At 42.6% G+C, this 22,914-nt stretch overlaps 1 protein-coding gene across 1 annotated transcript in view; it reads left to right on the plus strand.

Annotated features, from left to right (window-relative positions):
- The first annotated feature begins 1,295 nt into the window (after window positions 1-1,295).
- Window positions 1,296-22,914, plus strand: part of WNK2 (WNK lysine deficient protein kinase 2) — a 162,387-nt gene continuing 140,768 nt past the window's right edge. The window contains exon 1 of the mRNA XM_018567015.1: window positions 1,296-1,857. Within this exon, the coding sequence (XP_018422517.1) occupies window positions 1,330-1,857 (528 nt within the window). The 5' untranslated portion in view covers window positions 1,296-1,329. The remainder of the gene's footprint in view (window positions 1,858-22,914) is intronic.

The following is a 22,914-nucleotide window of genomic DNA, read 5'->3' on the forward strand; positions in this document are numbered from 1 at the left end:
GTTAAGAGAAGCAGGTCACCCGACGTCCTGCATGTAGGAGTGTGATGCAGAGAGCATAGGGCATGGTGGGTGGGGTCCTCCCTATTGCTCAGCCTGCAGGGTGGTGGGGGGGTCACTGGCTACAGGGGGGAGAAGTTATGTATTCTTCTTCTTTGCAGATGTCCTGTTGGCTAAATGTGAGTATTGTCTCCCTCTCCCCACCCTGTAGCATGCATGTGCTCCCTGCCAGCACCCAGCTCCTTTGTACTGTGCAGTTCCCTGTGTCAGCCAGCAATGCATGAGTTAAACTCTAAGCCTGTTATCGCAGGGGGGCCACGCGGGACCTCCCTGGCCGCACGCTGTCACATTCACCATATCCTGAATGCTTTCAATGTTCAGTCACTGAATGCCCAGGGATGCTTGCCCATGCACTGGCAGAACAGAGGATGGTAGGCCTGGTACCCACTTTGTGATCTTGTAATAAGCATGCCAGGCCTCCTGTCAATGGGTGTGATTGGTAACGGAGTGCCTCAGGCCTGGTACTTTAAGGTGTACCCACCTTTTCTCTTCTTTATATAATCAAGGATGCCAAGGCCTTGATACCTGCTTACATCATCTCTTCTTGAATGACCAGCGCAGGTCATGTGCCTCCTCAGGACCCATCGTATAATGTCACATGTTGGTTTCTGACAAAGCTTTTTGGCCATGGCCCCATTTTTTGATTAGAAACCTTATCCGCTCCCTCTCCCTATGCATAGCATCTTGTGCCCCCTCTCCCCCAATAATCCAGCAGTGGTCATGTTGACCCTGGCACACATGTGATCTTGTGATGTCATATAGCAGAGTCCACTTTCCTACTTGTGTTTGCTGATCTCGGTGGATGGGACATAGTGCTGGACAGCTCCTGTGTGCTGGGAGGGGTGGAGAGGGGTCCCTATACTGCTTGTGACTCTAATGATCTGTTTCAATCCTATAGACTCCCATGGCTGTCTACGGAGGTGTGATGTTGCTGGACTGACCGAGGATCTGCAGTGATCTGGGAGGACAGACTTTGATAACCTTTTTCGTGGGAGCTTAGGAGAAGAAAAAAAAAACTACTGCAACTGCATCTTTCTGCGTCACAGCCTCCTGCAGGGAAATCTGTTTGAGTTTTTTTTTTTTTAAACTGATATGGACCATGCATGCAAAAGACCAGGACCACGGGAGTCACGATCTACAACTAGAAATCTAATGGAAAGTGGGGAACATACCAAAAAGGCTCAAGGGATCAAAAGTGCGTGCCCGGCAAAACCCAATGACTGTACTCTGAGTCCTATGAATATTCATGGGCTGAACAGCAGTGGGAATATCATGGACACTGCAATGCTGAGCTCGGTGAAAGAAGCCCAGCTCGCGCCAGCTCCGAAAAACTTGAAACCGGTCAAGCTGAGGTTCTTGAGGCGGACCGTGGTAGAGTCCGATCAAGAGGAGCCGTCTGTTTTAGAACTGAGTGAATCTCTGCACCAGAGCAAGGTCATCCCGATCTCTAGAGCCAGAAGGGCCATTGCTAAGAGGACTCAGGGGACCAGTGACCAGGGACCCACCCCAGAGAATAATGAACCCAAGACCGAGACTTCCCAAGAGAAGATAACACAAGCACCACCAGAGCAAGCTGGCCAAGAACGTAAAGATGAACTGGACACTACTAAAGAGACACCAAAGTCCAAAAAGGAGGAAGAGGAGGAAAACGAAGAAGAGGCAGATATCAAGGCTGTTTCTACCTCCCCTGATGGAAGGTTTTTAAAGTTCGACATTGAAATAGGAAGAGGCTCCTTTAAAACGGTTTATAAGGGTCTGGATACGGAAACGTGGGTGGAGGTGGCATGGTGCGAACTTCAGGTAAGGACGCAGTTTCATATTATCTTTGATGGCTTAGATGTGGCTTTTTGTAGGTTTTACTGAATTAGTTTGCTGTTTTTTAGTACAGCACGTTAATGGTTAAATCCTTGTGAACACAAAGTTGAGAAATGTGACGTAAGAGATGTGTGCAGGCGGACAATTACCTATAGATCACCTAATTGCTGATTCAGGAGCAGTCTGTTTGCACCAATCTTTGCTGATAAATGACGAGTTCGGTATTGATTCTGATACCCGGCTTGTTCTGAATAAATGTTATTGAACCTTAATCACCCTATTCGTCAAATCTCATTCTGCAGTTTGAGTCAAATTAACTTGTCTGATTTATATAACAGCACTGATGACATGCTGCCGTGGAGGTCCCCACTTCTTATATAATAATTATCCTTGCAATCTGTCCTGATATGCTGCTGCTATGTAAATCTCTGTGTCTGTCTCTCTCTACCAATAGCGGCCGCCTGGGTCGCTATGCTGATTGTTACGCCACTGGTCTAGGGGCAAAAGTACCCACCCTGATCCTCAGACATGCGGCAGTGACCGCAAGCCTCTCTTCCTCTCCGCTCCAGCTGTGGAATGTCCCTGAGCGTCCACACGTCTTAATTGATCTGCTTTTAGATGTAATGATGTCACGGGTCCTTGGACCGCCAGAGGACGGGGGAGAAGAGGCTTTGGGGGACTGGTCTAGCAGCCAAGCGGGACCAAGGATCTTGTGAGGTATATCCTCTTCTCATCCCTAGACCAAAACGAGCAGTTACCCAGGGGTAGCCCCCACTGCAAGGGTTAATTTGAGAAATGCCTGAAGCTGTTTAAGAATCTGGTTCAATGCAGAGGGATTAACAAGTTTAAGGTATGCTTATGTGTTCAGCATTTCCAGCATAGATTTTCTTGTGGTTTTCTGTATGGGAATAGATAAGCGAGTTCTGATTATTTAAAGCCTAATCTCCTGGGAAGAAACTCTCCTTGCAGTGGAGCTACCCCATTAAAAGCAAGGGTTAACTGCTCAGATATGTGTAGGGTAGCTGTGTAAAGGACATTTACTTACCTGATCCCCGCTGGCTCCAAGACTGGCACATGCAGCCTCTCCCCCCCCCCCACACACACACTCTGGAGCTTGGAGACCACTGACGTTGCCACGTACAGTGCATGGTACATAACCCTGCATTATATGTGAAGATGTCAAGGGATGGTTCACAAGCTGGAGAATAGGTAAGCACCGACTGCTGGGGGAGCGGGGATCACGTAAGCAGAATTCCTTTACACAGCTCCCCTAGATATAAATCAGCCGTTAACCCTTGCAGTTTCTTTTTCCTGCCGATTAGGTTTGAAGTACTATTTTTGCTATGTGGAAATATAAAATCATGTAAAAACCAGGACTCGGCTGTATTGCTGCAGTCGCATATAAAAAGGTAACTATTTTGTGTTGAGAGCCCAATCCAAGAATAACTGCTTCTGGTTACAAAGTCTGTTTTTGTTTTTGTATTTTCTTTCTATGGCACCAATGATGAAGAGTTTTTTAAAGCGGAACTCCAGCTTTTAGAATTTAAGTAGGCAAGCAGATCATGAGGAATCCCATTTTTGATCTTCTAATGACTTCTCTATATAGTCCGTACACCGATGCGTGCGATTCCTCACTCCAACAATGCCTGTAATAAAGCTTCCGGCAGTGTGACAAGAGCATTGCACAGCAATTTCCGGTCTCCTCTCCCTGTCATATACTCATCCCTCTGTAGTCCTCTAGGCTACAGGGGCAACATCATTAAAATGATGGTACAAACGAGAGGCAATGCGTTATTTGTCTTGTGGTCCCAGTGGAGATGCGTGCTTCAGTGATGCAAGCACGTTGAGCGCGGCTGCTCTCCGACCATACACTGAAGAGTAAAGGAAAGATGATCAGAGCAGTCACATCTTTACCTCCACATCTAGAAAGGGGAAAAAAGGTCATAAAGTAACCCTTAAATAAATAATATGCTGTATAGTGTCCTGTGGTAGGGGTGGCGGCTTAATCTGTTAGTTGGTCTCCAGAGTTCTGCTTTAAATATTGATTTGTTTGCTTTTAGTTTTAATAAAATCTGTACAATTACCAATATTGATCTACAAAGAAAATTGTGTATTGCGTCCAAGACCTCTAATGTATTTTATTTCTTATTTTCTATGTCTTCTTTACTTATATCTTCTTTACTATACTGTACTATAGTTACTATATCTTCAGTACTTACTATATCATCTTCTTCACTATATCTGCTTTACCATACTTACTATATCGTCTTCACTATATCTGCACAACTATACTTGCTATATCTACTTTACTATGCTTTATATATCTACTTTGCTATATCTACTATGCTTTATATATCTACTTTGCTATATCTACTTTACTATACTTACTGTATCTACTTTACTATGCTTTATAATACTTGCTATATCTTCACGATACAATCTTTACCATCTTTTACTTTACTATGCTTACTATTATTTACTTGCTTTGCTATACTTGGTAGACTTCTTTACTATATTTTGATCTGATTTGCAAAAATCTAGTGCTAGAGCTACTGTTAAGAATAAAGGAGAGCTTCAGATAAAACTTTCTTTTTTTTCTTTTAAAAACAAAAAATCAACTTTAGTTTTGAATAGAGTGGGGAAGATCTAAGATTTGTCAGGTTTTTGTTTGTTTGTGACTTCATTGGGGAGATGTTCCCTCCCTTCCTGTCCCATGACACCCATGCAAGAAAAACGGGAGCGTGTCGGTCACTAGGACAGGAAGGTGAAGACGGCAATAAAAACTTTTCCAGAAGTTCTTACCCTTTTACGCTTTTACCAAAAACATGCGTTTGTCTGTCCCAGACAGTAAGTCCCTTTTCTACCTGGGCGCTTTGATGCTCAAAGCTAAGTGCGACAAAACTCTCAACATAAAAAATCCCATTTATTTCTATGTCCCCTGTTCACACCTGAGCGTTTTGTTGCAAGCTGTAAAACGCCAAACGCTGTAGAAGGTACATGAGCTTCTTTCGGGCAGATTACAGCACGTTTGGCTGCATACATTTCAATGTAAGCGCATTAAAACGTGCAACACAAGCGTTTTGCACATTTCTATGTGCGTTTTCATGCAGGTTTCCTCATTCACAGCAATGCATTTTCATCTGCTCAAGAAAACGCACGTCTTTGTCTATGCGCATCTAACGTGCGTAAAATAGTGCAAGACGCGCAAACCATGCAAGGTGGGGAAAAATGTGCATAAAAACGTGAGTTTTTCTTGTGGAAACGCTGACACCTAGGTGTGAATGGAGACTCAGGGAGAGGAAATGTCCCATGGCCATAAATATCTGCCAGAGGCTGTAACCCTTCTTCCCTCTGTACAAAACAAATATTTTTGTGGCCTGGAGTTGGGCTGTAAGTCTTGCATAGAGTGGGGAGATTAGAAACTTAGTTTGGTATGGTTTTTACTACTGTATGTCTCTGTTGGGAAGACTTCTTTGTTTTTTTCCCCTCACTTCCTGTTTTGGTAAATTTTTTACAGGATGTGAGGGAAAATTTCCCAAACTGTGTCGAGCGAATATCTAAACATAAACATGCACATATATAAATGTAGAAATACCACTAAATGAGCAATGTGAGTCGCGTGTTGGACTCTGGGCACAAAAATAAAATGTGTAAAATGAATGTCCAAAAAAACAATAGATCAATAGAGTCCAGTGTACTGAAGTTCATATAAGTGACGAAAACACATAAAGACCGCGACCAAAATTTATTTCAGTCCTTCGCCATCTACACCCAGTGGGTACACAGGGGTGCTCATCTGAGGTAATTGACCCACAAAGTATGTCCCAGTGTGCAATTCCCGTATCTGAAAGAGGAGGGAAGCCCTTTATAAGCGATATCAATGGATCCACTCGAACCGCCACACGGTAACCAGACCCAAAAAAAGACAAGCCGAAAGAACATAGCGGGTACCGTCCAAAAGACAAATATTTATTGTATAAAAAGGTAGTCTCATAAAAACCCCGCAACGAAAGAGAAATGATGCAGGTGGAAACGCTCCCGTCCTTCCGGCTCCTCTGTACAAATGTCAGTTGCTCCGCCCTCTTTCTTTTGGACAGTACGCGCTATGTTCTTTCTGCTTGTCTCTTTTTGGGTCTGGTAACTCTGTGTGCGGGTTTGAGTGGATCCATTGATATCACTTATAAGGGCTTCCATCCCCTTTCAGAGAAGGGAATTGCGTGTGGAGATCTACTTTGTGGGCCTATTACCTCAGGGGAGCTACCCTCTGTACATCTGACGCCCCTGGGTGTAGAGGGTGAAGGACAGCAATACATTTTTGTTTGCGGTCTTTCAGACACTTTTTGAGACAAAGGACCACTTGTGGATTTCTTCTGTGTTTTCGTCACTTGTATGAACTTCAGTACACTGGACTCTTGATATATTGTTTTATGGAATTTTTTTTTTTTTTTTTGTGCCCAGAGTCCAAGACGTGACTCACATTGCTCATCTACTGTTATTTCTACATTTATATCTGCATGTTTGTTTATGTTGATATTAGCTCGGCACATTGTTTTATTTTTCACATTATACTGGTTATAATCAGTGTCTAGTAGCTTTCACTTCCCATTGTTTACTGGCACAATCACTTTTGTTAATATATATTTCCCTAACTGTGACACAGATGGCAATAAAATTTGGATGGCCATTCCAAGTCTTCTCCAAAAAAACAGGCATTCAACTTCATTAAGTTACTTTTACCCAGAAGTACACGTAAGACTAAGCCCTCTTTCACACCTCTGCAATGCATCGAGGAGGGTGCTGCAGGGTGTGTTTGTGGTGTGCTGTGGTAGGCAGTCCATTCATTTGCAGCTAAATCTCACAGAAAGAAGTACGTGCAAAATGGGTTACCATGCGATGTGGTTCAATACAATGCACTTGTATTGCCTAGGTGTATTGCCACTGTATGTATAATGTATTGCTGGGATTTGTTGTATTCCTGGTGTATAGCTGGTGATATTCTGCACTGCACCGTATAGAGGACTACAAATCAAGGAATAATGCATTATACAGCGCAATGCGGAATACCACCAGCTATAGAGGAGTACAACAAATCCCAGCAATAGTACATTATACATCGCAATGCAGAATACCACCAGCTATAAAGGACTACAAAATCCAGCAATAGTACATTATACAGCACAATGCAGAATACCGCCAGCTATAAAGTACTATTGCTGGGATTTGTTGTATTACTCTATAGCTGGTGATATTCTGCATTGTGCTGTATAATGTACTATTGCTGGGATTTGTAGTCCTCTATAGTCAGTGCCATTCTGCATTCATTGCTATATAATTTTACACTTTCCTTTTCACTATATTGCACAACACACTATTTTTTTTCTTTTTTACTTCCTCTGCTCCAAGCTTGCTCCCCTTGATGGAGTGCAATCTCAATACAAACTAGTAGTCCCATCACTGGAGCCATTTTTAAAAATTAATTTTATTGTTTATCCGATTAACCGATTAATCGAACTTAATAATCGGCTAATCGATTTTGAAAATAATCGTTAGCTGCAGCTCTAAACCCTACACTTGCACCATTTCATAACTGGATGTAAATTAGATTTACATGTAGACTCCATTGTTAAAATTCTTTTTAAATTCTTAAAGTAGTTTTAAGTAATTTACAATATATATTTTTTAATCTACAGTGGTCTATAAAATGCCATTGGAGATTGTTGTTCAGATCCTTCCAGTTTTGGGGTGATGACTCTCTGTACCTATATCCCAATTGTTCCCCCATGTTATCACCCAGCCACATATGCTTCTGGTGGACACAATGCACGTTTGCCCATTTATTTCAATGCGTCACAATCTGCGAGCAAAACCGCACGACTGTATGCGGAAAACATTCGACTCAAAACGCGCTGGAATTGTGCATGGTTAATGTTGCTCAGGTGTGAATGAGGGCTGATGGTATGCCCCTACAGCAGTTGGTGAGCAGCATTTTCTGATTTGAAACCCATAAGGTGTCTGTGGCTGCATGCAGACCGGCCCCAATAATATTGCAACACGTCAACTTTTTTTATTATAATGCTGTAACGAAATAAAGGTATGTATTTGGCCAGGGGGACCCAAACTTTTATCATGGCAACTGTATACTGAGATATGGTCTACTAAAAGGACTTGGACAAGGGGATCTTTTCCTTATTAAAGGGGCAAACCACTTCCCCTTTTTCCTTCTTCCTTCTTTTTTTTTTTTTATGGTATCGTGATGGCATTTGTTAAACTTTCTTCTTTCAAACAATTTAGTTCCACAATTTTGTACAAAATCTAAATGGGCCAATTTAGCCTTGTGCCTTTTTTTTTTTTTTTTCCATCTTCTGAAAGGTTTTATAGTCAAGTCTTAGGATAACTAATATCACATAACATAAGGCCTCATTCACACTAAGCGACATGCAAATCACGCAAATGTTTGCATTCAGCAAAGTAGAATTGCGCCGGAATCCGCTCCAAAAGGGTCCTGTTGTAGCGACGCGCAACAGCGACGAACAGAGCCCCATTGACATGCATTGGAGAGCGATATCACGCTCAGTGTGAATGGGGCCTAACATATCAAGCAACAAATGAGAAGATAAAAATAAAAAACTAGCTAATTTAAAAGATAAAGTAAAATCAGAAAAATGTATTTACCCCCGCCAATCTTGCGCGCCCCCCTTTGCTGCTCTTACCTTGGAGCGAACGCTCCTTTCCTACCGGTATATACCCTGACTGCACTGACCAATGAGAAGCGATTTTTAGCCAGAAGATGACCGTGCTGACCAATGAGTGGTCGCCATTTTCAAGCAAGATTTCAAATATCAAGTGCAGGTCTGCTGTGGAGGGGATGCAGATTTCACTCCAAGGAAGGGGGGTGGTGGTGAACGGGTGGGGGTAAGTCCCGGATTCTTTTGGGAAAGTGTAATTGCCCTTTAATTCAGATTTTTCTACCGTTTAGATGTCCGTTTAGAACCAGCATCATACAACCCACTTCTACACCCATCCTGGCCTGTGACAGCCCAGTAATAGCTCATCTCTCTGTCATTCTGCTTTTGCTCCTACCAGCATGCTTTTTGTCAGCGCCCCCCCGCTCCGATCCGCCAGCGCTGACTGGCGGAACGGGAGGGGGCGGGTACAGTTGGCTCTGCCTCTAGGCAGAGCCAGCTGTCACTCACGCAGCTGGGCGGATGTCGGGATCCACTCCGGCGTCTCAGTATACCGCGGGCTGTAGCTCGCGGTATACTGAGCTTAGGGTGACGGGAGGACACTAGTTTGTGTCCTCCCGTTACCCTAAGGAGAACTATGGGGAAAACCCCTGACCCCATAGTTCTCCTCCTCCTTTTTAAAATCCCTTTTAGTGATCTATGGGACAAGTGTCAATATTGGTAGATTTCCTCTTTCTTTTCTAGTAATAACACCAAATTCTAGATTTTTGGTCACCAGAACAAATGGAGGATGCATCTTCCTAGTGGGGTCAAAGAGCAATAAAACCTGACTGGTTCTAACCCTTACCCACTCTATCCAAAATTGACTTTTTTTTTTTTTTTTTACATTTATTATTTATTTTCAAACGCATGGAGACCCATTCGGGTTAAGATGGAGTTCTGCTTTAATGGGTTATATTTGGAGATCTAAACTGCTCTGCCTTTTACAAGCTATAGAAAACTTTTGGTTTGTATTGGCGTTCTGGCATGAGGCTGCTGAGAAATGTTGTGTGCCTAATACCGGTTGGATTATTCAGCCATTACGCATGGTAAAATTGTAATTCTATGTATTATATGGCGTGTGTGGTGATTTATGTAAAAATATGCAAATTAATTCCTTGCCCTTGTCACTTAAATGGTTTCTAACAAATTACACTTTAGCTCTGTGCCCTCCCAAACACTCCCACTGGCGCTCAGATCAATTTTGTGCTTGGTATGGTTAGATGTAACCATTTGGGGTTAAGGAGTCATTATGTATTGTGTTTTAGTGCATGTGCTGCCTGTATTTGAATCGTAGAATATTTTTTAGACCTAATTGATTTTGATGCCTGTTTCCACCACTTAGTCACAGATGAAATCATTGGTTTGTTTTCTTTTGGAAGGCAACGCTTGCATTAGAAGCTCTGAGGGCAGAGAAGTCTGAATAGCTCGGTATATGTACTGTGTTAAAGTTAGTTTAGTGCTGCTGACTTTATTCTCCCCAACGATGATTCACTGAAATGAAATAATACATTTTCTGTGGTCATCCAATAAAAGCAAAGGCCGCAGTTGGACAGCAGGCACCAAAGGTGCCATTTTATTCCTGTACTGTGATCACAAGCCTCCCCCAGAACTCGATCAAAGCTTCCTAAAAGATACTAAACTTTCAGATATGGAGAGAATGGATATTCCTTCCTTTTAAAAAAAAAAAAAAAAAATACAGTACTACAGTACAATACATGCAGGGGTACACCATCTCCGACGCCTGGGACATGCAGTTTCAGGTGTTGGGGTTTTTATTTTTCTACATTCAGCCCTGCTGCAGGCAACCTGCTTGTCCGTCCCCCACCATGGTTTTCGGGGCCCCCCTTTCTTCTGGGGGACGCGGACCATGGCAATGATTTCAGGATGGAGAGCAGGGAGCAGACCGGAGAATATCCGTTTTCCGATCTACTGTTTGATCAGCGAGACGAAAGCACTGTACTCACAGCGCTTCCTGTCTCGGCTGTCTCAGGGCCCATTCACACCATGTCCGGATCAGATGCAGTACGTTACATTTTTCTCCCGCACCAAAAATGCATCTCAATGCATTTGTATGGGATTTTTGGTCTCTGTTCACTCCAGCCAATTCCAGTGGCGGGAAAAAAAAATGCTGCATGTCTAATTTTTCCTGCACCGGAAAGCGTCACAAACGCACCGCACCAGAATGCAATAGAAGCTATGACATGGAGCAGGAAGTAGTATTTCCAGTGGAAACCATCATAAACCCCTTATTTTTCCAGGAAAAAAAAAATACCAAGGGAGGGTCGTGATTGTTGACCAGAATTGCCATGGGGGTATGTGTGACAACTTTTAAATCTGAACTCCAGCCAAAAATAACAAGAAAAAAAGTATAAGCCCATTTTAAAAATGCAAAAAAAAAATTAAATTCAATATTCCACTCAAAATCCAGAGCTTTCTCCTGCAGTACCATTTGTCTGACAAAATGCATTAGGTAACAATTTCGCACTCTCATCTTGCCTGAAGTTTTAACACTGAAATATCTATTCAAAGCTGCTGTTTAGTCTAAATATATATAATGTGTAACAGAAGGTGTCAAAAAACAAAATGGTGCTTTGTTATACCTAAAAAAAAATTTAAATACATTATATGTAACAAATCAATTAAATGCATACAAAGATAAACAAGCTAGTGATCAAATGTAACTAAAAAGCCTTTTGCGTGAATCATCCAGTGGTAAGCAATATTAAGGTTTCAATCTCTTGCCAGATTTGGGCCATACACTGCCAATAATTGGTGTATTTCTGTAGCTGGGTGTGATCCGATCAGCGGCTTTTTGCATGGAACTGCCAATTGAGTAGTTTCATGCAGCTAGGCACACATAAGTGACCCCTGGACGCAAACTGTTTCCAGGGCCGCTCATTTGCCCAAGTGATCCTACTGGCAACCTGTTTGAATTGAGTTAGAACAGATAGGAGCTAATCTATGAGCTGGAATAGTAATGTTAAAGGAGAACTATGAGGTGAGTGAAAATCCCTCCTCCTCGTAGTTCGAGCCGTTGTCATTCACGCAACTGGATGGATCTCTACAGCATTGTCGGGAGTCGTCGCGGTCTCAGTACACCGCAAGCTATAGCTTGCGATATACGGAGCTGTGGGTCACGGGAGGACGCTAGTATATGTACTCCCGTGACCCTTAAGAGAACTATAGGGGAAAAACACTTACCCCATAGTTCTATTTTAAGGGCCACTGATTTAGTAAGTGTGATTTTTGTAGTTGGATAATTTAATGTAACCAGGTCCCTGAAAAGATTGGGAATATCGAGTTCCCGTTTGGTGAAGAAAAAATAAATCTGCATATGAAGCCATTTTTTGTAATGTGTTTTTTACCTTCCAGCTCAGAGATGCCTTGGGTTATCCCTTATGCACTTCAAAAGGGGCTCCAGCATCAATATAAAGATAAGAGGGGCTTATCTTTGTTGAAAGAGAGTCTGCTGATGGGGCCCCATTTACTCTCGCTGCCATGACTGGAGTAGAATAGATTGCATCGATCCAGGTGTACATGGTCTTACCCACTCCTAATACTGTACATTAGAGCATTTGTTTAAAAAAAATTGCTAGTTTACCTGGTTGAAGACCTTTTCACCATCAGCAGAAAGCAGCAGTGATAAAATATCCCTTGACTGGGTGACGTAGATGAGATGCATCACTTTACGCGTGTTGTCTCTTGCTTCCCGATTGAGCATAAACCCATCTGATGCCGATGTGTATAGGGCTGCAACAACTAATCGACATAATCGATTATAATCGATTATTGAAAAAGTTGTCAACTTTTTCAATAATCGATTAATCGGCTTCCGATCAGTTGGCCCTGTTCACGGCTCCACACACGCTGCGCGCCGCACCTCTTCCCCACCTCACGCTCGCCGCTGCCAGACCCGCCCGCCCGCATCCACGCCGCACCTCCTCCCCGCCTCACACTCACCGCCCGCCCACATCCACGATTGGCACAGGGACGCGGGGAGATGTAGTAAGGAGGAGCAGGTGTGGGGGGATGACAGCCGCTGATAGACAGGTCCGATCTCAGAAGCAAGTTGCTGGAAGACTGCTCAGGTAAGCCTGCACTTCCCACACATGGTGCTCTATAATGTATTGCTGGGATTTGTATTCCTCTATAGCTTATGGTACATTGTGCTGTATATTATACATAGGAATACACATCCAGCAATACATTATACACTGTATGTATAATGTATTGCTGGGATTTGTTGTATTCCTATATAGCTGGTGATATTCTGCACTGCACTGTATAGAGGACTACAAATCCCAGCAATAGTACATTATACAGCGCAATGCAGAATACCACCAGCTATAATGTACTATTGCTGGGATTTGTTGTAGTCCTCTATAGCCGGTGCAATTCTGCATTCATTGCTGTATAATTTTACACTTTCCATTTCACTATATTGCACACCACACTATTTTTTTCCACCGCTCCAAGCTTGCTCCTGTGATGGACTACAATCTCAATACAAACTAGTAGTCCCATCACTGGAGCCATTTTTAATTTTTTTTTTTTATTGTTTATCCGATTAACCGATTAATCGAACTTAATAATCGGCTAACTAATCGATTTTGAAAATAATCGTTAGCTGCAGCTCTAGATGTGTATATAATCAAGCTTAGATGTGAAATAAGACCATTTGCCCACATTTTCATTAAAATGTTAATAATGGTGATAGGCCTATAACTGGCACATTGTGAAGGGTCTTTCTGTTCTTTTGGAATGACCAAGATGTGTGCGTAGATCAACGGGGAGCGAATAAGAGGTACTTGTTTTAAATTGCTGATGTGGCTTGTTAACAATATTTGAATAGTTTAATGTCCATGAGTCTTGAGTACAGGTGCAGTTTAAATAAACTCTGTCAGGGACACTGATGGGACCAAGAACTATCTGTATAGAAAAAGAAAAAAAGTTCTGGGTTGGTATTTCCAGTTGAGGGTCTCCCATTGCTCCTGTGAGCTTTATTGCCATGCGTCTCCAACATAATTTGCATTTGAAATATTGCATGGCAGCACCCAGTACAGTTTGCTGTACCCACCTTTTTCACTGTCCATTATATACGTTTTAGAGTTTGAGCCACTTGAGATTATATATGTAATCCTTTTAACTTGAAACCTTTCACAGATCGGATATGCCATTGTTTAAAAGAAAGGTAATCTGGACGGGAGTATCAAATCCTCCTCCCCATACTTGGATTGCATGTTGTACTGAATGCCGACATCTCTTCTGCAGTTATAACCAGCCGCTTATGATGCACTCTTTGTTCATTTCTCAATTGCCTAGTGTACTTGACAGATAAAATATACTGAATTAGTTTGATTGCAGGTTTCTGCATCTTAGTGGGAGATGTATTTAATAAGGCCACCCACAGAGATGGCTTAAGCTTTGTGTGTATATGTGGACACATTTGTTGGTACCCTTCCACAAAAAAGAACCCACAATTTTCTCTGTTACTCTAGTGAAGTAAACTTGGCCATCATCCATCATTGTTCTATATTTATTAAAACGAGGTTCTGCTTTTCATGTTACATTCAACAAATTATTTGCAGTGATAAAAACAAATCATAATGGCATGGGCAAAATTGATGGGACCATTGATCTAATATTTTTGTGGTACAACTTTTGGAGGCAGTCCCTGCAAACAAGCAATTTCTATAGCGTTTAATGGGACTTCTCCTCCTGGCAATAGGTAGTTTGGTCCTATCTTCTTGAGCAAACTGCTCCAGCTGTCTCGGGTTGGAAGGGTGCCTTCTCCAGACTACATGTTTCAGCTCTTTCCTTAGAGGTTCGAAAGGATTTACATCAGGGTTTATAGAAGGCATCTTCAGAATAGCCCAATGTTTTTGTTTTTAGCCATTCTTGGGTGGTTTTGCACAGATTTATGGCACCCCATGCCAGATTCCACAATGCGGCCTCAAAACCTAAGTAGCCTCCTCCATGTTTCACTGTGTGTGTAATATACACACATACACATACACATACACCCACACACATACACATACACCCACACACATACACCCACACACATACACCCACACACATACACACATACACATACACATACATACACATACACCCACACACATACACCCACACACATACACCCACTTATATTCTCTCAAAAAAAACAAAAAACATTTGTATGTTGGAAGCAGCAGCCTTGCAGTCCACAGCAATAGACCACAAACCATGGCAATCGGCACGGTCCAAAGTCTGATATTCTAGTTGTTGGTTACTTCCAGGATCCGCACAGGTACATGCTCTCTGGTGTTCTTCACATGGTGTCCCATGTTGATGTGAAGGGTTTCTGTCACTTGACAGAATTGTCCCTTTTAATGTGAACTTGTTGCTTTGCTCTGCTGTGAAAAAGCACATGTTTTGTGTAAAAGTATATCTAAAGCTATTCATCTTTGTCCCATTGGGGAGCTTCCCTTTTGCATCCTGTCCTATAGTGAGGGGAAATCTCTAAGTGATTTCAAATCTCCTAGACCAGAACAGCTGTCCCTATTGGAAGGTTTTCTGTTTATTCCTGTTCTCATTCTGGTAATTTTTCCAACCTTTCAGTCTAGTAACGATGGTCATCAGGACAAATGGAGAGAGTGAATCTCTTAAGTGGGCATAGAGATGGCAATAAAAACCTTACAGGGGTTCTAACGCTTGACCACTCTGTCCAACACTAACTAAAAATGTAGACATCAGATGATCATTTTGGGATCTAAGTAATAGGGGATAGTTGATGGTTGAAATTAAAGGGGACTTTGGATGAAAATGTAAAGTCTACTTGTGTTGCAGCATACCACCCCCTGAAAAAAAAAACTAGAATACTCAATGTAAATTAAACTATATAAAAACCTTTTAAGGAAAATGTAAAAAATGCTTTTACACCGTGGCTTCCAACTGCTTTCTGTAGATGTCCCTGTCCCTTATTGGGGAATCCTGGAAAAAGTGCAGGATCATAAATTTCATGAGGAGACATTCCAGCACGGTGTAGGACAGCCTTCTACTTGGCTTCCATTGTGCTAAGCGAACCTTCCATATGTTACCCTGGTGTCTTCAGCTGACAGGTCCACTATCAGCTATTTAATGTGTTAAGGTTTGTGCTGGTTCTGTGAACTATGCCTCTGTCATAATAGAGGCCAGTGGGGAAATTTGCTATATGCACAGCTTGAGGAACAGGCTAAAAGGTACAGAACATTATAATTGGCAATCATTTAGCACTGCTCCCTATACTTCCTGCCATCATACTCTCCAGGCTCCAACGATGTATAATTCATGTGTGCTGAGTTGGCCTTAAAATAAATTTTGGGCCCCCAGGTGCGTTTGCCATAAGTACAAATATGCTTAACATATTTGCACATCATGCAAACATGCTCTTTAAGGTTCCTGCATTGCCTGGTCATGTTCAGGGTTTTGAGCCTTTGGCCATGTTGATTGGCTGGGACAGAGTGATGTAACTTCTACGCACCTCCATGTCGATACGGTTTATGCTCAAGTGTGGCTCGGTGTACACTTAGAAAAACAAAATGCTGACAGGCCAGTGAGAAGCATTGATGATGGAAGAGACGGTGGGTCAAAAAAAATATACAAGGACCATGTGTGTGTGCAGAGTGCCCCTAATAAACAAAGGTCCCTCAGACACCTGTTTGCTGGGTGCATAATGAATGCGCACACCCGACTTGCTGTCACTGTGCAGGGAATGATACAGAGAACTATAGCTTCTTACTGTAACCCCTTTTTTTTTTTTTTTTCAATTTGTTTTATTGTGTTTTTTTCTAAGAATCACAAACATTGTGTTCTTCCTTTTTGTATTTCTTCGGCAGCTGTAGTTGGGCAGGGCAAGAACAGTATTTTCTGGGGGTGTTGGTGCAGTTCTGGAGCCAGAGCTGTGGTTTCTGGAGAAGGTGGTTTTCTTGGACTCCAGAGAAAGTTGGACTACCTCAGAACTGCAAACTTGGAGCACTGCTAACTACCTAACTTCGATCTGAATTCTCAAGCGCAGTAATCTTGTGGTTAAAGAACCCAGCTTTCATAGCACAAGGATACTTCTACTAGTTTGGCCTCGGCTTAAAGCATAGAACAAAAGATATCAAATTCAAAATTTTCCCTTCACAGCGTTACGAGGACACATCACCAGGGGGTGCACCTATGAAGTCCAGGACTCGCGGACTTGTTTCGTGGTTTTTTTTTTAAATAGGAAACTGGGACTTGGGCTTTAACCTTTGGGTCAAATGGATTATTGCGTACAGAGCATGCATGCCTGGGATTAACTAAAGGTATGTTCATGCAATCATCAATGCCTCACTCACACACACACACACACACACACACACTTTTTCCATTTTACTTTGGGAAAATCTTGAAGGGAGTTTGGGGTTACTTGAGGACCGACGCAGAGTTCTCAGGCAGTTTATTTAGCACAACTATTGCAAAATGTATTTGCTGGCATTTAAGGACAAAACACATTTCTCTAGAGCGGTTCAGGGATATTCTAACCATTTGAAAAATAGGAGTAACAGGATTTTGAGCACACCATTTGAAGTGTTTCAATTAGAAATACTGAAAAAGAGATCAAGCCATTTATTCCATGGTTGTTGTCCCCACATTTGTATTTTCCCCCCATGTATACCATTTAATTTTCACATGCCATAGCAGCATCATTTAGAATATTAGGACACCGAGATGATATAAGCATCACCTGGTCCATCCGATTCTGGCAGGACTCTTTTTGTGGCATCCAGGAGATACTACTATTAAAATGTACAGATCAAATCACCCGATTTATTATTCTTTACACTGAAACAGGTGGACATATTTTTTTTGATTGTAAAACCAAACCCTATAATTAAAAAAAAGTGCATAGCCACATATCCAATAAAAACCGAAGCACTTGTAAATATGCTTGCAAATGTCCAGAGAGAGACAGGAAGCTGCCATCCAAAATGAACAGGTGGTGCTGATCACTAGGTTTGAAAATGTTCACATACTTCCATCATTTCATTTTCTCAGCATGAAGATGCTGATGTGTCACTGCCCAAGGGAAGATAATTAAATGGCATTGACTCCATCAGAAATGTATCTAAACAGAATTAGCGCTTTTTAATTTAATTTGTTTTTAATCCAGACAGCATTTATGATAGCCGATTTAATAGGATTGTTGATCTGACAAATGCAATGAGCCCTCTAAATGCTCCAAATCATATTTTTGTCATCAATATTGCACATCTATGTTGAAAATTTGCGACATGCACTTAAAAACCTGGAAAATGGCAAACTGCGATTTGTCACAGATGTTTCGGTGCCCAACAAATGAAAATGAACTGGCCGCAGATCTGCGTCTGGTCAGACCAGGCGCAGATCTGCACGTAACGCTGACTGACTCCCTCTAATGAACATCCGTGCAGATGCTTAAAATAGGGAGACTGGGCCAGGAGAAGCTCCTCCTTGAGCTGAGCAGAGGGCAGGAGGCAGCTAGCAGTTTCCCTGTCGGAAGTGTGCAGACTGATCACATAAGAGAGTGAAGAAGAAGTGTTACAATAAGATGCTATAGTTCTCTGTATCACTCCCTGCACAGTCCTCAAGTAACCCCAAACTGCCTTCAAGATTTTCCCAAAGTAAAATGGAAAAGTGTGTGTGTCAGGCATTGATGATTGCATGGATATACCTTTAGTTAATCCAAGGCATGCATGCTCTGCATGCAATAATCTATTTGACCCAAGGGTAAAAGCCCAAGTCCCAGTTTCCTATTTAAAAAAAAAAAAAACGAAACAAATTCGCAAGTCCTGGACTTTATTGGTGCACCCCCTGGTGATGTGTCCTCGTATCACTGTGAAGGGACATTTTTTAATTTGATATCTTTTGTTCTATGCTTTAAACCGAGGCCAAACTAGTAGAAGTATCCTTGTGCTATGAAAGCTGGGTTCGAATTCCACTGCAGATGGTAAATGCGCTTGAGAATTCAGATCGAAGTTAGGTAGTTAGCAGTGCTCCAAGTTTGCAGTTCTGAGGTAGTCCAACTTTCTCTGGAGTCCAAGAAAACCACCTTCTCCAGAAACCACAGCTCTGGCTCCAGAACTGCACCAACACCCCCAGCTCCAGAAAATACAGTTCTTGCTCAACTACAGCTGCCGAAGAAATACAAAGGAAGAACACAATGTTTGTGATTCTTAGAAAAAAATATTTTGCGTATTTACTTTCGTAGCACTCTGGGGATCACCATATAAATGAGAAAAAAATGTTTTGGAACCATATGGTACTCACTTTTCTGTAACATATGCATTTTGGAATGTTTACTTTTTGTTACAAAATGTTTTACTTTTGTAGCACCCTCTGATATGTCGCAACTAAATTTAGTGTATATCTGGACTGTAATCAGTCTAGATGCTGTTTTTCTTTGAGTTCTGCGTTCTACATGTGTCCCTGAGTTTTTGGATTGCTCCCCCTGTTGCTGGGTTGGGGACTCGGCAGACAGTGAGGATCCATCCTCAGACTGTGACTGTGCACCTGACTCTAACCAATCCCTGAGCAGGATAACTATGGCTGAAGCCAGGTGATGAAAGGTTTGGGGACACTGTCCAGAGCTCTCTCCGCCCCCAAGGGCCCTCCATGAGAGGAGGTCTGTGTGATATAGGTGCCTGGCCTGGGCCTCAGCACGTGGCAGGTGCTGGGGGCCTAGAGGCCTAAGAAACTGCAGATACCTGGCTTGGGCCTCAACATGTGGCAGATGCGGATATCTGGTATGCACCTTGGCAAGTGGCAGATGCTGAGGGCCCAGAGACTTCAGATGCTGCTGAAAAGAAACCTGATGGAAGCTGGGCTGGAGGTGGAATCTGCTTATCGAGGAGTGTCGCAGAGGAGCTGGTGAGAGCTACTGTCTGAAACCCTGTAAGAGATCCCTCACCCTATTACCAGGTGCTTTACTGAAGAGCAGCCAGTTGTTGCATTAGAAGTCCAGAGATAGTTCTCTCTCAAGGTCCTGGACTACCCTGGCTGTCCTCTGTGCTATTTCTATTTACTGGTCGCTCTTACAGGGCCATTGTGCTACTAATTCTAGCCGTTGCTACGGAGAATACAGAGTCCTCTGAATTATTACCCGGGTATCCTACAATCCCAAACCCTCTCTCCTGTTGACCCTGTGCAATAAATGTTGAAAAGCCCCTACGACTCGAGCCTGTTCTGTTTTCCGGAGTGTCGGCGTTGCTGGATCTGAGAAAGGGGCCGGTGGCTGGCAAAACAGGTAGGAGAGCCCAAGTTCATATTCAGCGGGTCCTTCGGGGGTGATCGCACTTTTATTAAAGGAGAACTATGGGGTCAGGGCTTTTCCCCATAGTTCTCCCTAGGGTAACGTGAGGACGCAAACTAGCGTCCTCCCGTTAGCCTAAGCTCAGTATACCGTGAGCTACAGCTCGCGGTATACTGAGACGCCGGAGCGGATCCTGACATCGATGTCTAGATCCGCCCAGCTGCGTGAGTGACAGCTGGCTCTGCCTATCTAGAGACAGAGCCAGCTGTACCCGCCCCCTCCCCAGTCCGTTCCGCCAGTCAGCGCTGGCGGATCGGAGTGGGGAGGGGGGAATCCAGCCCCTCCCCTGTCACGGCAGAGAGCCGTGACAGGATCGAGAGGTGAGCGAACACCGGTATATGTTCGCTCACCTCCCGATCGACTGAGCCGACCTGTGACAGTCTCATTGTCACAGGTCGGCTAGAACTATGAGGTGAGTGAAAAGCACTCGCCTCATAGTTCTCCATTTTAAGTAAAACCTGTTTTTTATTTTTGTTAGACAAATGGACATTTCAAAGGGCCCCTTGAGCTATAGTGAAAGGGAGTTCTGATTGATGGAAGCATGGCAAGTGTTTTGAGAGGCTTCCTAGTCTTTAAAGTATAAAAAAACTAAAACTTTTTTTTTGCGTAAATACAAATCATTGTTGTAATGTTTTCATGGGATTCATAATGCCTCTACTTTTTGTTAGATGCTTCCACCCCACGCTACACTCTGTTCATCCCACACACTGTTAGCTGATTTGTGTAGATGTTGCTCCCCAACATAGACATCCAGTTAACAAAAATTCTGCAGTGCTATAACACACCACCGTGCACAGATCTGAAAGAAAAAGGGTGCAGGTATATATTTTTTTTTTCCTCGTGTTGAGGCATGTCGAGCACATTCATACTGCATGGACTGCCATTAAGTATCTCTAAAGCCCACGTTTCTACTTTTGCATAGAGCAGGGAGTGGTGAAACCCCTGACTATTTATTTTTTTGCCATCTGGCCTAATGGGATGAGGTCCCATTGGGCAGATTTCCCTTTACTCCCTGTCCTGCAAACACAACAGGAAGAGAGAGAAGTCCTCACTGACCATCGCTGGACAAAGTGTTACCATTGGAACATTTTCATTTCCGTAATGGTGTAAGCTCACAATTTAGAATTTCCTTCTTCCTTTTTTTTTTTTTTTTGGCTGGTGACAATGGATACCAGGACAAATAGATAGTGAACCTCTTAAACCGGAACAAAAACTTGTTGGGGGTTGTGATCATTCCTCATTCTATCCAAAGCTAAAAAAAAACCTCAAACAGTTTAGATGCACAAAATGGAAATGTGCGCAGGGGCCCTAAAGATGCATCACTGGCCTGGAACAAGCATGAACCCAGTGAGTCTTAACTCCTACTCTGAATACTTGTTCCAGGCCAGTGACTCTCTGGGTAGTGAAGCCATGATTAGGATGACAGTCTTGGAGCCTGCATCTTCAGGAAAAAGCCGTCAATGGCTTCCTTCATATTTCATTCCTCACAGATTCCCTTTAAAGGGAGTAGATGAGCAGGAAAGCAGGGGAACCTATAATATCTAGTAATCTAATACCTACTAATCTTATTTTAACTGAACATAGTTATGCTGTGTGTTTTTTTAATACTCCATCTGCAAGATCAGTGTGGGATCAAGGCTATGTTAAATAGTTAGTTTTCCATAACCTAATGTGATATATAAGTGGGTGTTTATGTGCATTTGAACAATAAACAGATTTGTCATCCACTGCGTGACTGACAATTACGAACGAATTGTATAAAGAAGCTGAACAAGAGAGCAGGTATAACTTTACAGGAAATCTGTACTTGGAGATGTACACTGTAACCAAACCAAATGTTTGTGGACACCTGACCATCACATCTTTTGGAGTGTCTGTCGGAATGTGTGCCCATTTAGCCAAAAGAGCATTTATAAGGTCAGGGTACTGAGGTCGGATGGGAATGTCTGGCTTGCCATTGGCATTCCAATTCATTTCAAAGGTGTTCAGTAGGCTTGAGGTCAGGGCTCTGTGCAAACCGCTCAAATTCCTCCACATCAAACTCCTCAAACAATGTCTTTGAGGATGACTTTGTGTACAGAGGCACAGTCATAATGGCAAATACCAAACTGTTGCCACAAGGTTGTAAAGGTTCCGTTGTCTAATATATATTTTTGTATGCTGAAGTATTAAAGTGTATGTTCTTGTATTTTATTTGCTCCTTTTGTGGTCTTTCAAATACACCATTGGAAGCATTTTGTTATCTTTTTGATGAGTGCAAACAAAAGTCAGGGCTGTCATGTGCCCTCTGCATACTTTCTATGTTATCTCAGAGTCCTCCTAGTTCTTAAACTTTGGAAAGATAAGCCTTTCATGTTGTCGAGATCTGAGAGTGGGAGTGGAGGAGTAGTATAGCATATTTTTGTCCCCATGGTCCCTGTGTGTGTTGTAAAGTAGCCAGCGCTCCAAGCTCACTCCTGGGATGGACTATAAGCGCAATACAATTTGGTGAACCAAACATGAGATTGTAGTCTATCATGGGAGCAAGCTTTGGAGCAGTGGCTATTGAACAACACACAGGGACCATGGGGGAACAAGAGTAGCCACCCTCCAGAAGAAAGGACAGTGTTGGCACCAAATCAGAGATGATCTGAGGCTCTACAGCTGAGTGATACACAAATTAATTTAATTTTTTTTGTTAGTAGGGTGCATTTTTAAGATTTAACGCCTGAATTCAGTTTTACCTAAGTACTATGAGATCCTGACCTGGAACATCAAGCTGCTCAGAAAAGTCAGAGCTCCTGCAGTCTTGTTCCAGGTCAGCGAGAAAATTACATCATGGCCATTGTAGGAAAGTGACACCCAGGAAAACTAGTTTATTTCAGAAGATGTCAGTAATGGTTTACGTTTAAGTTTCTCACTACAGGATTCTTTTACGTTGTGAAATATTGGCTGTATTCGGCATTAAAGAGGCACTGTGATTTGCCAAGTCAGGGCAAA

The sequence above is a fragment of the Nanorana parkeri genome, unplaced genomic scaffold (assembly GCF_000935625.1).
Source record: "Nanorana parkeri isolate BGI_ZX_2015 unplaced genomic scaffold, ASM93562v1 scaffold997, whole genome shotgun sequence".
NCBI lineage: Eukaryota > Metazoa > Chordata > Amphibia > Anura > Dicroglossidae > Nanorana > Nanorana parkeri.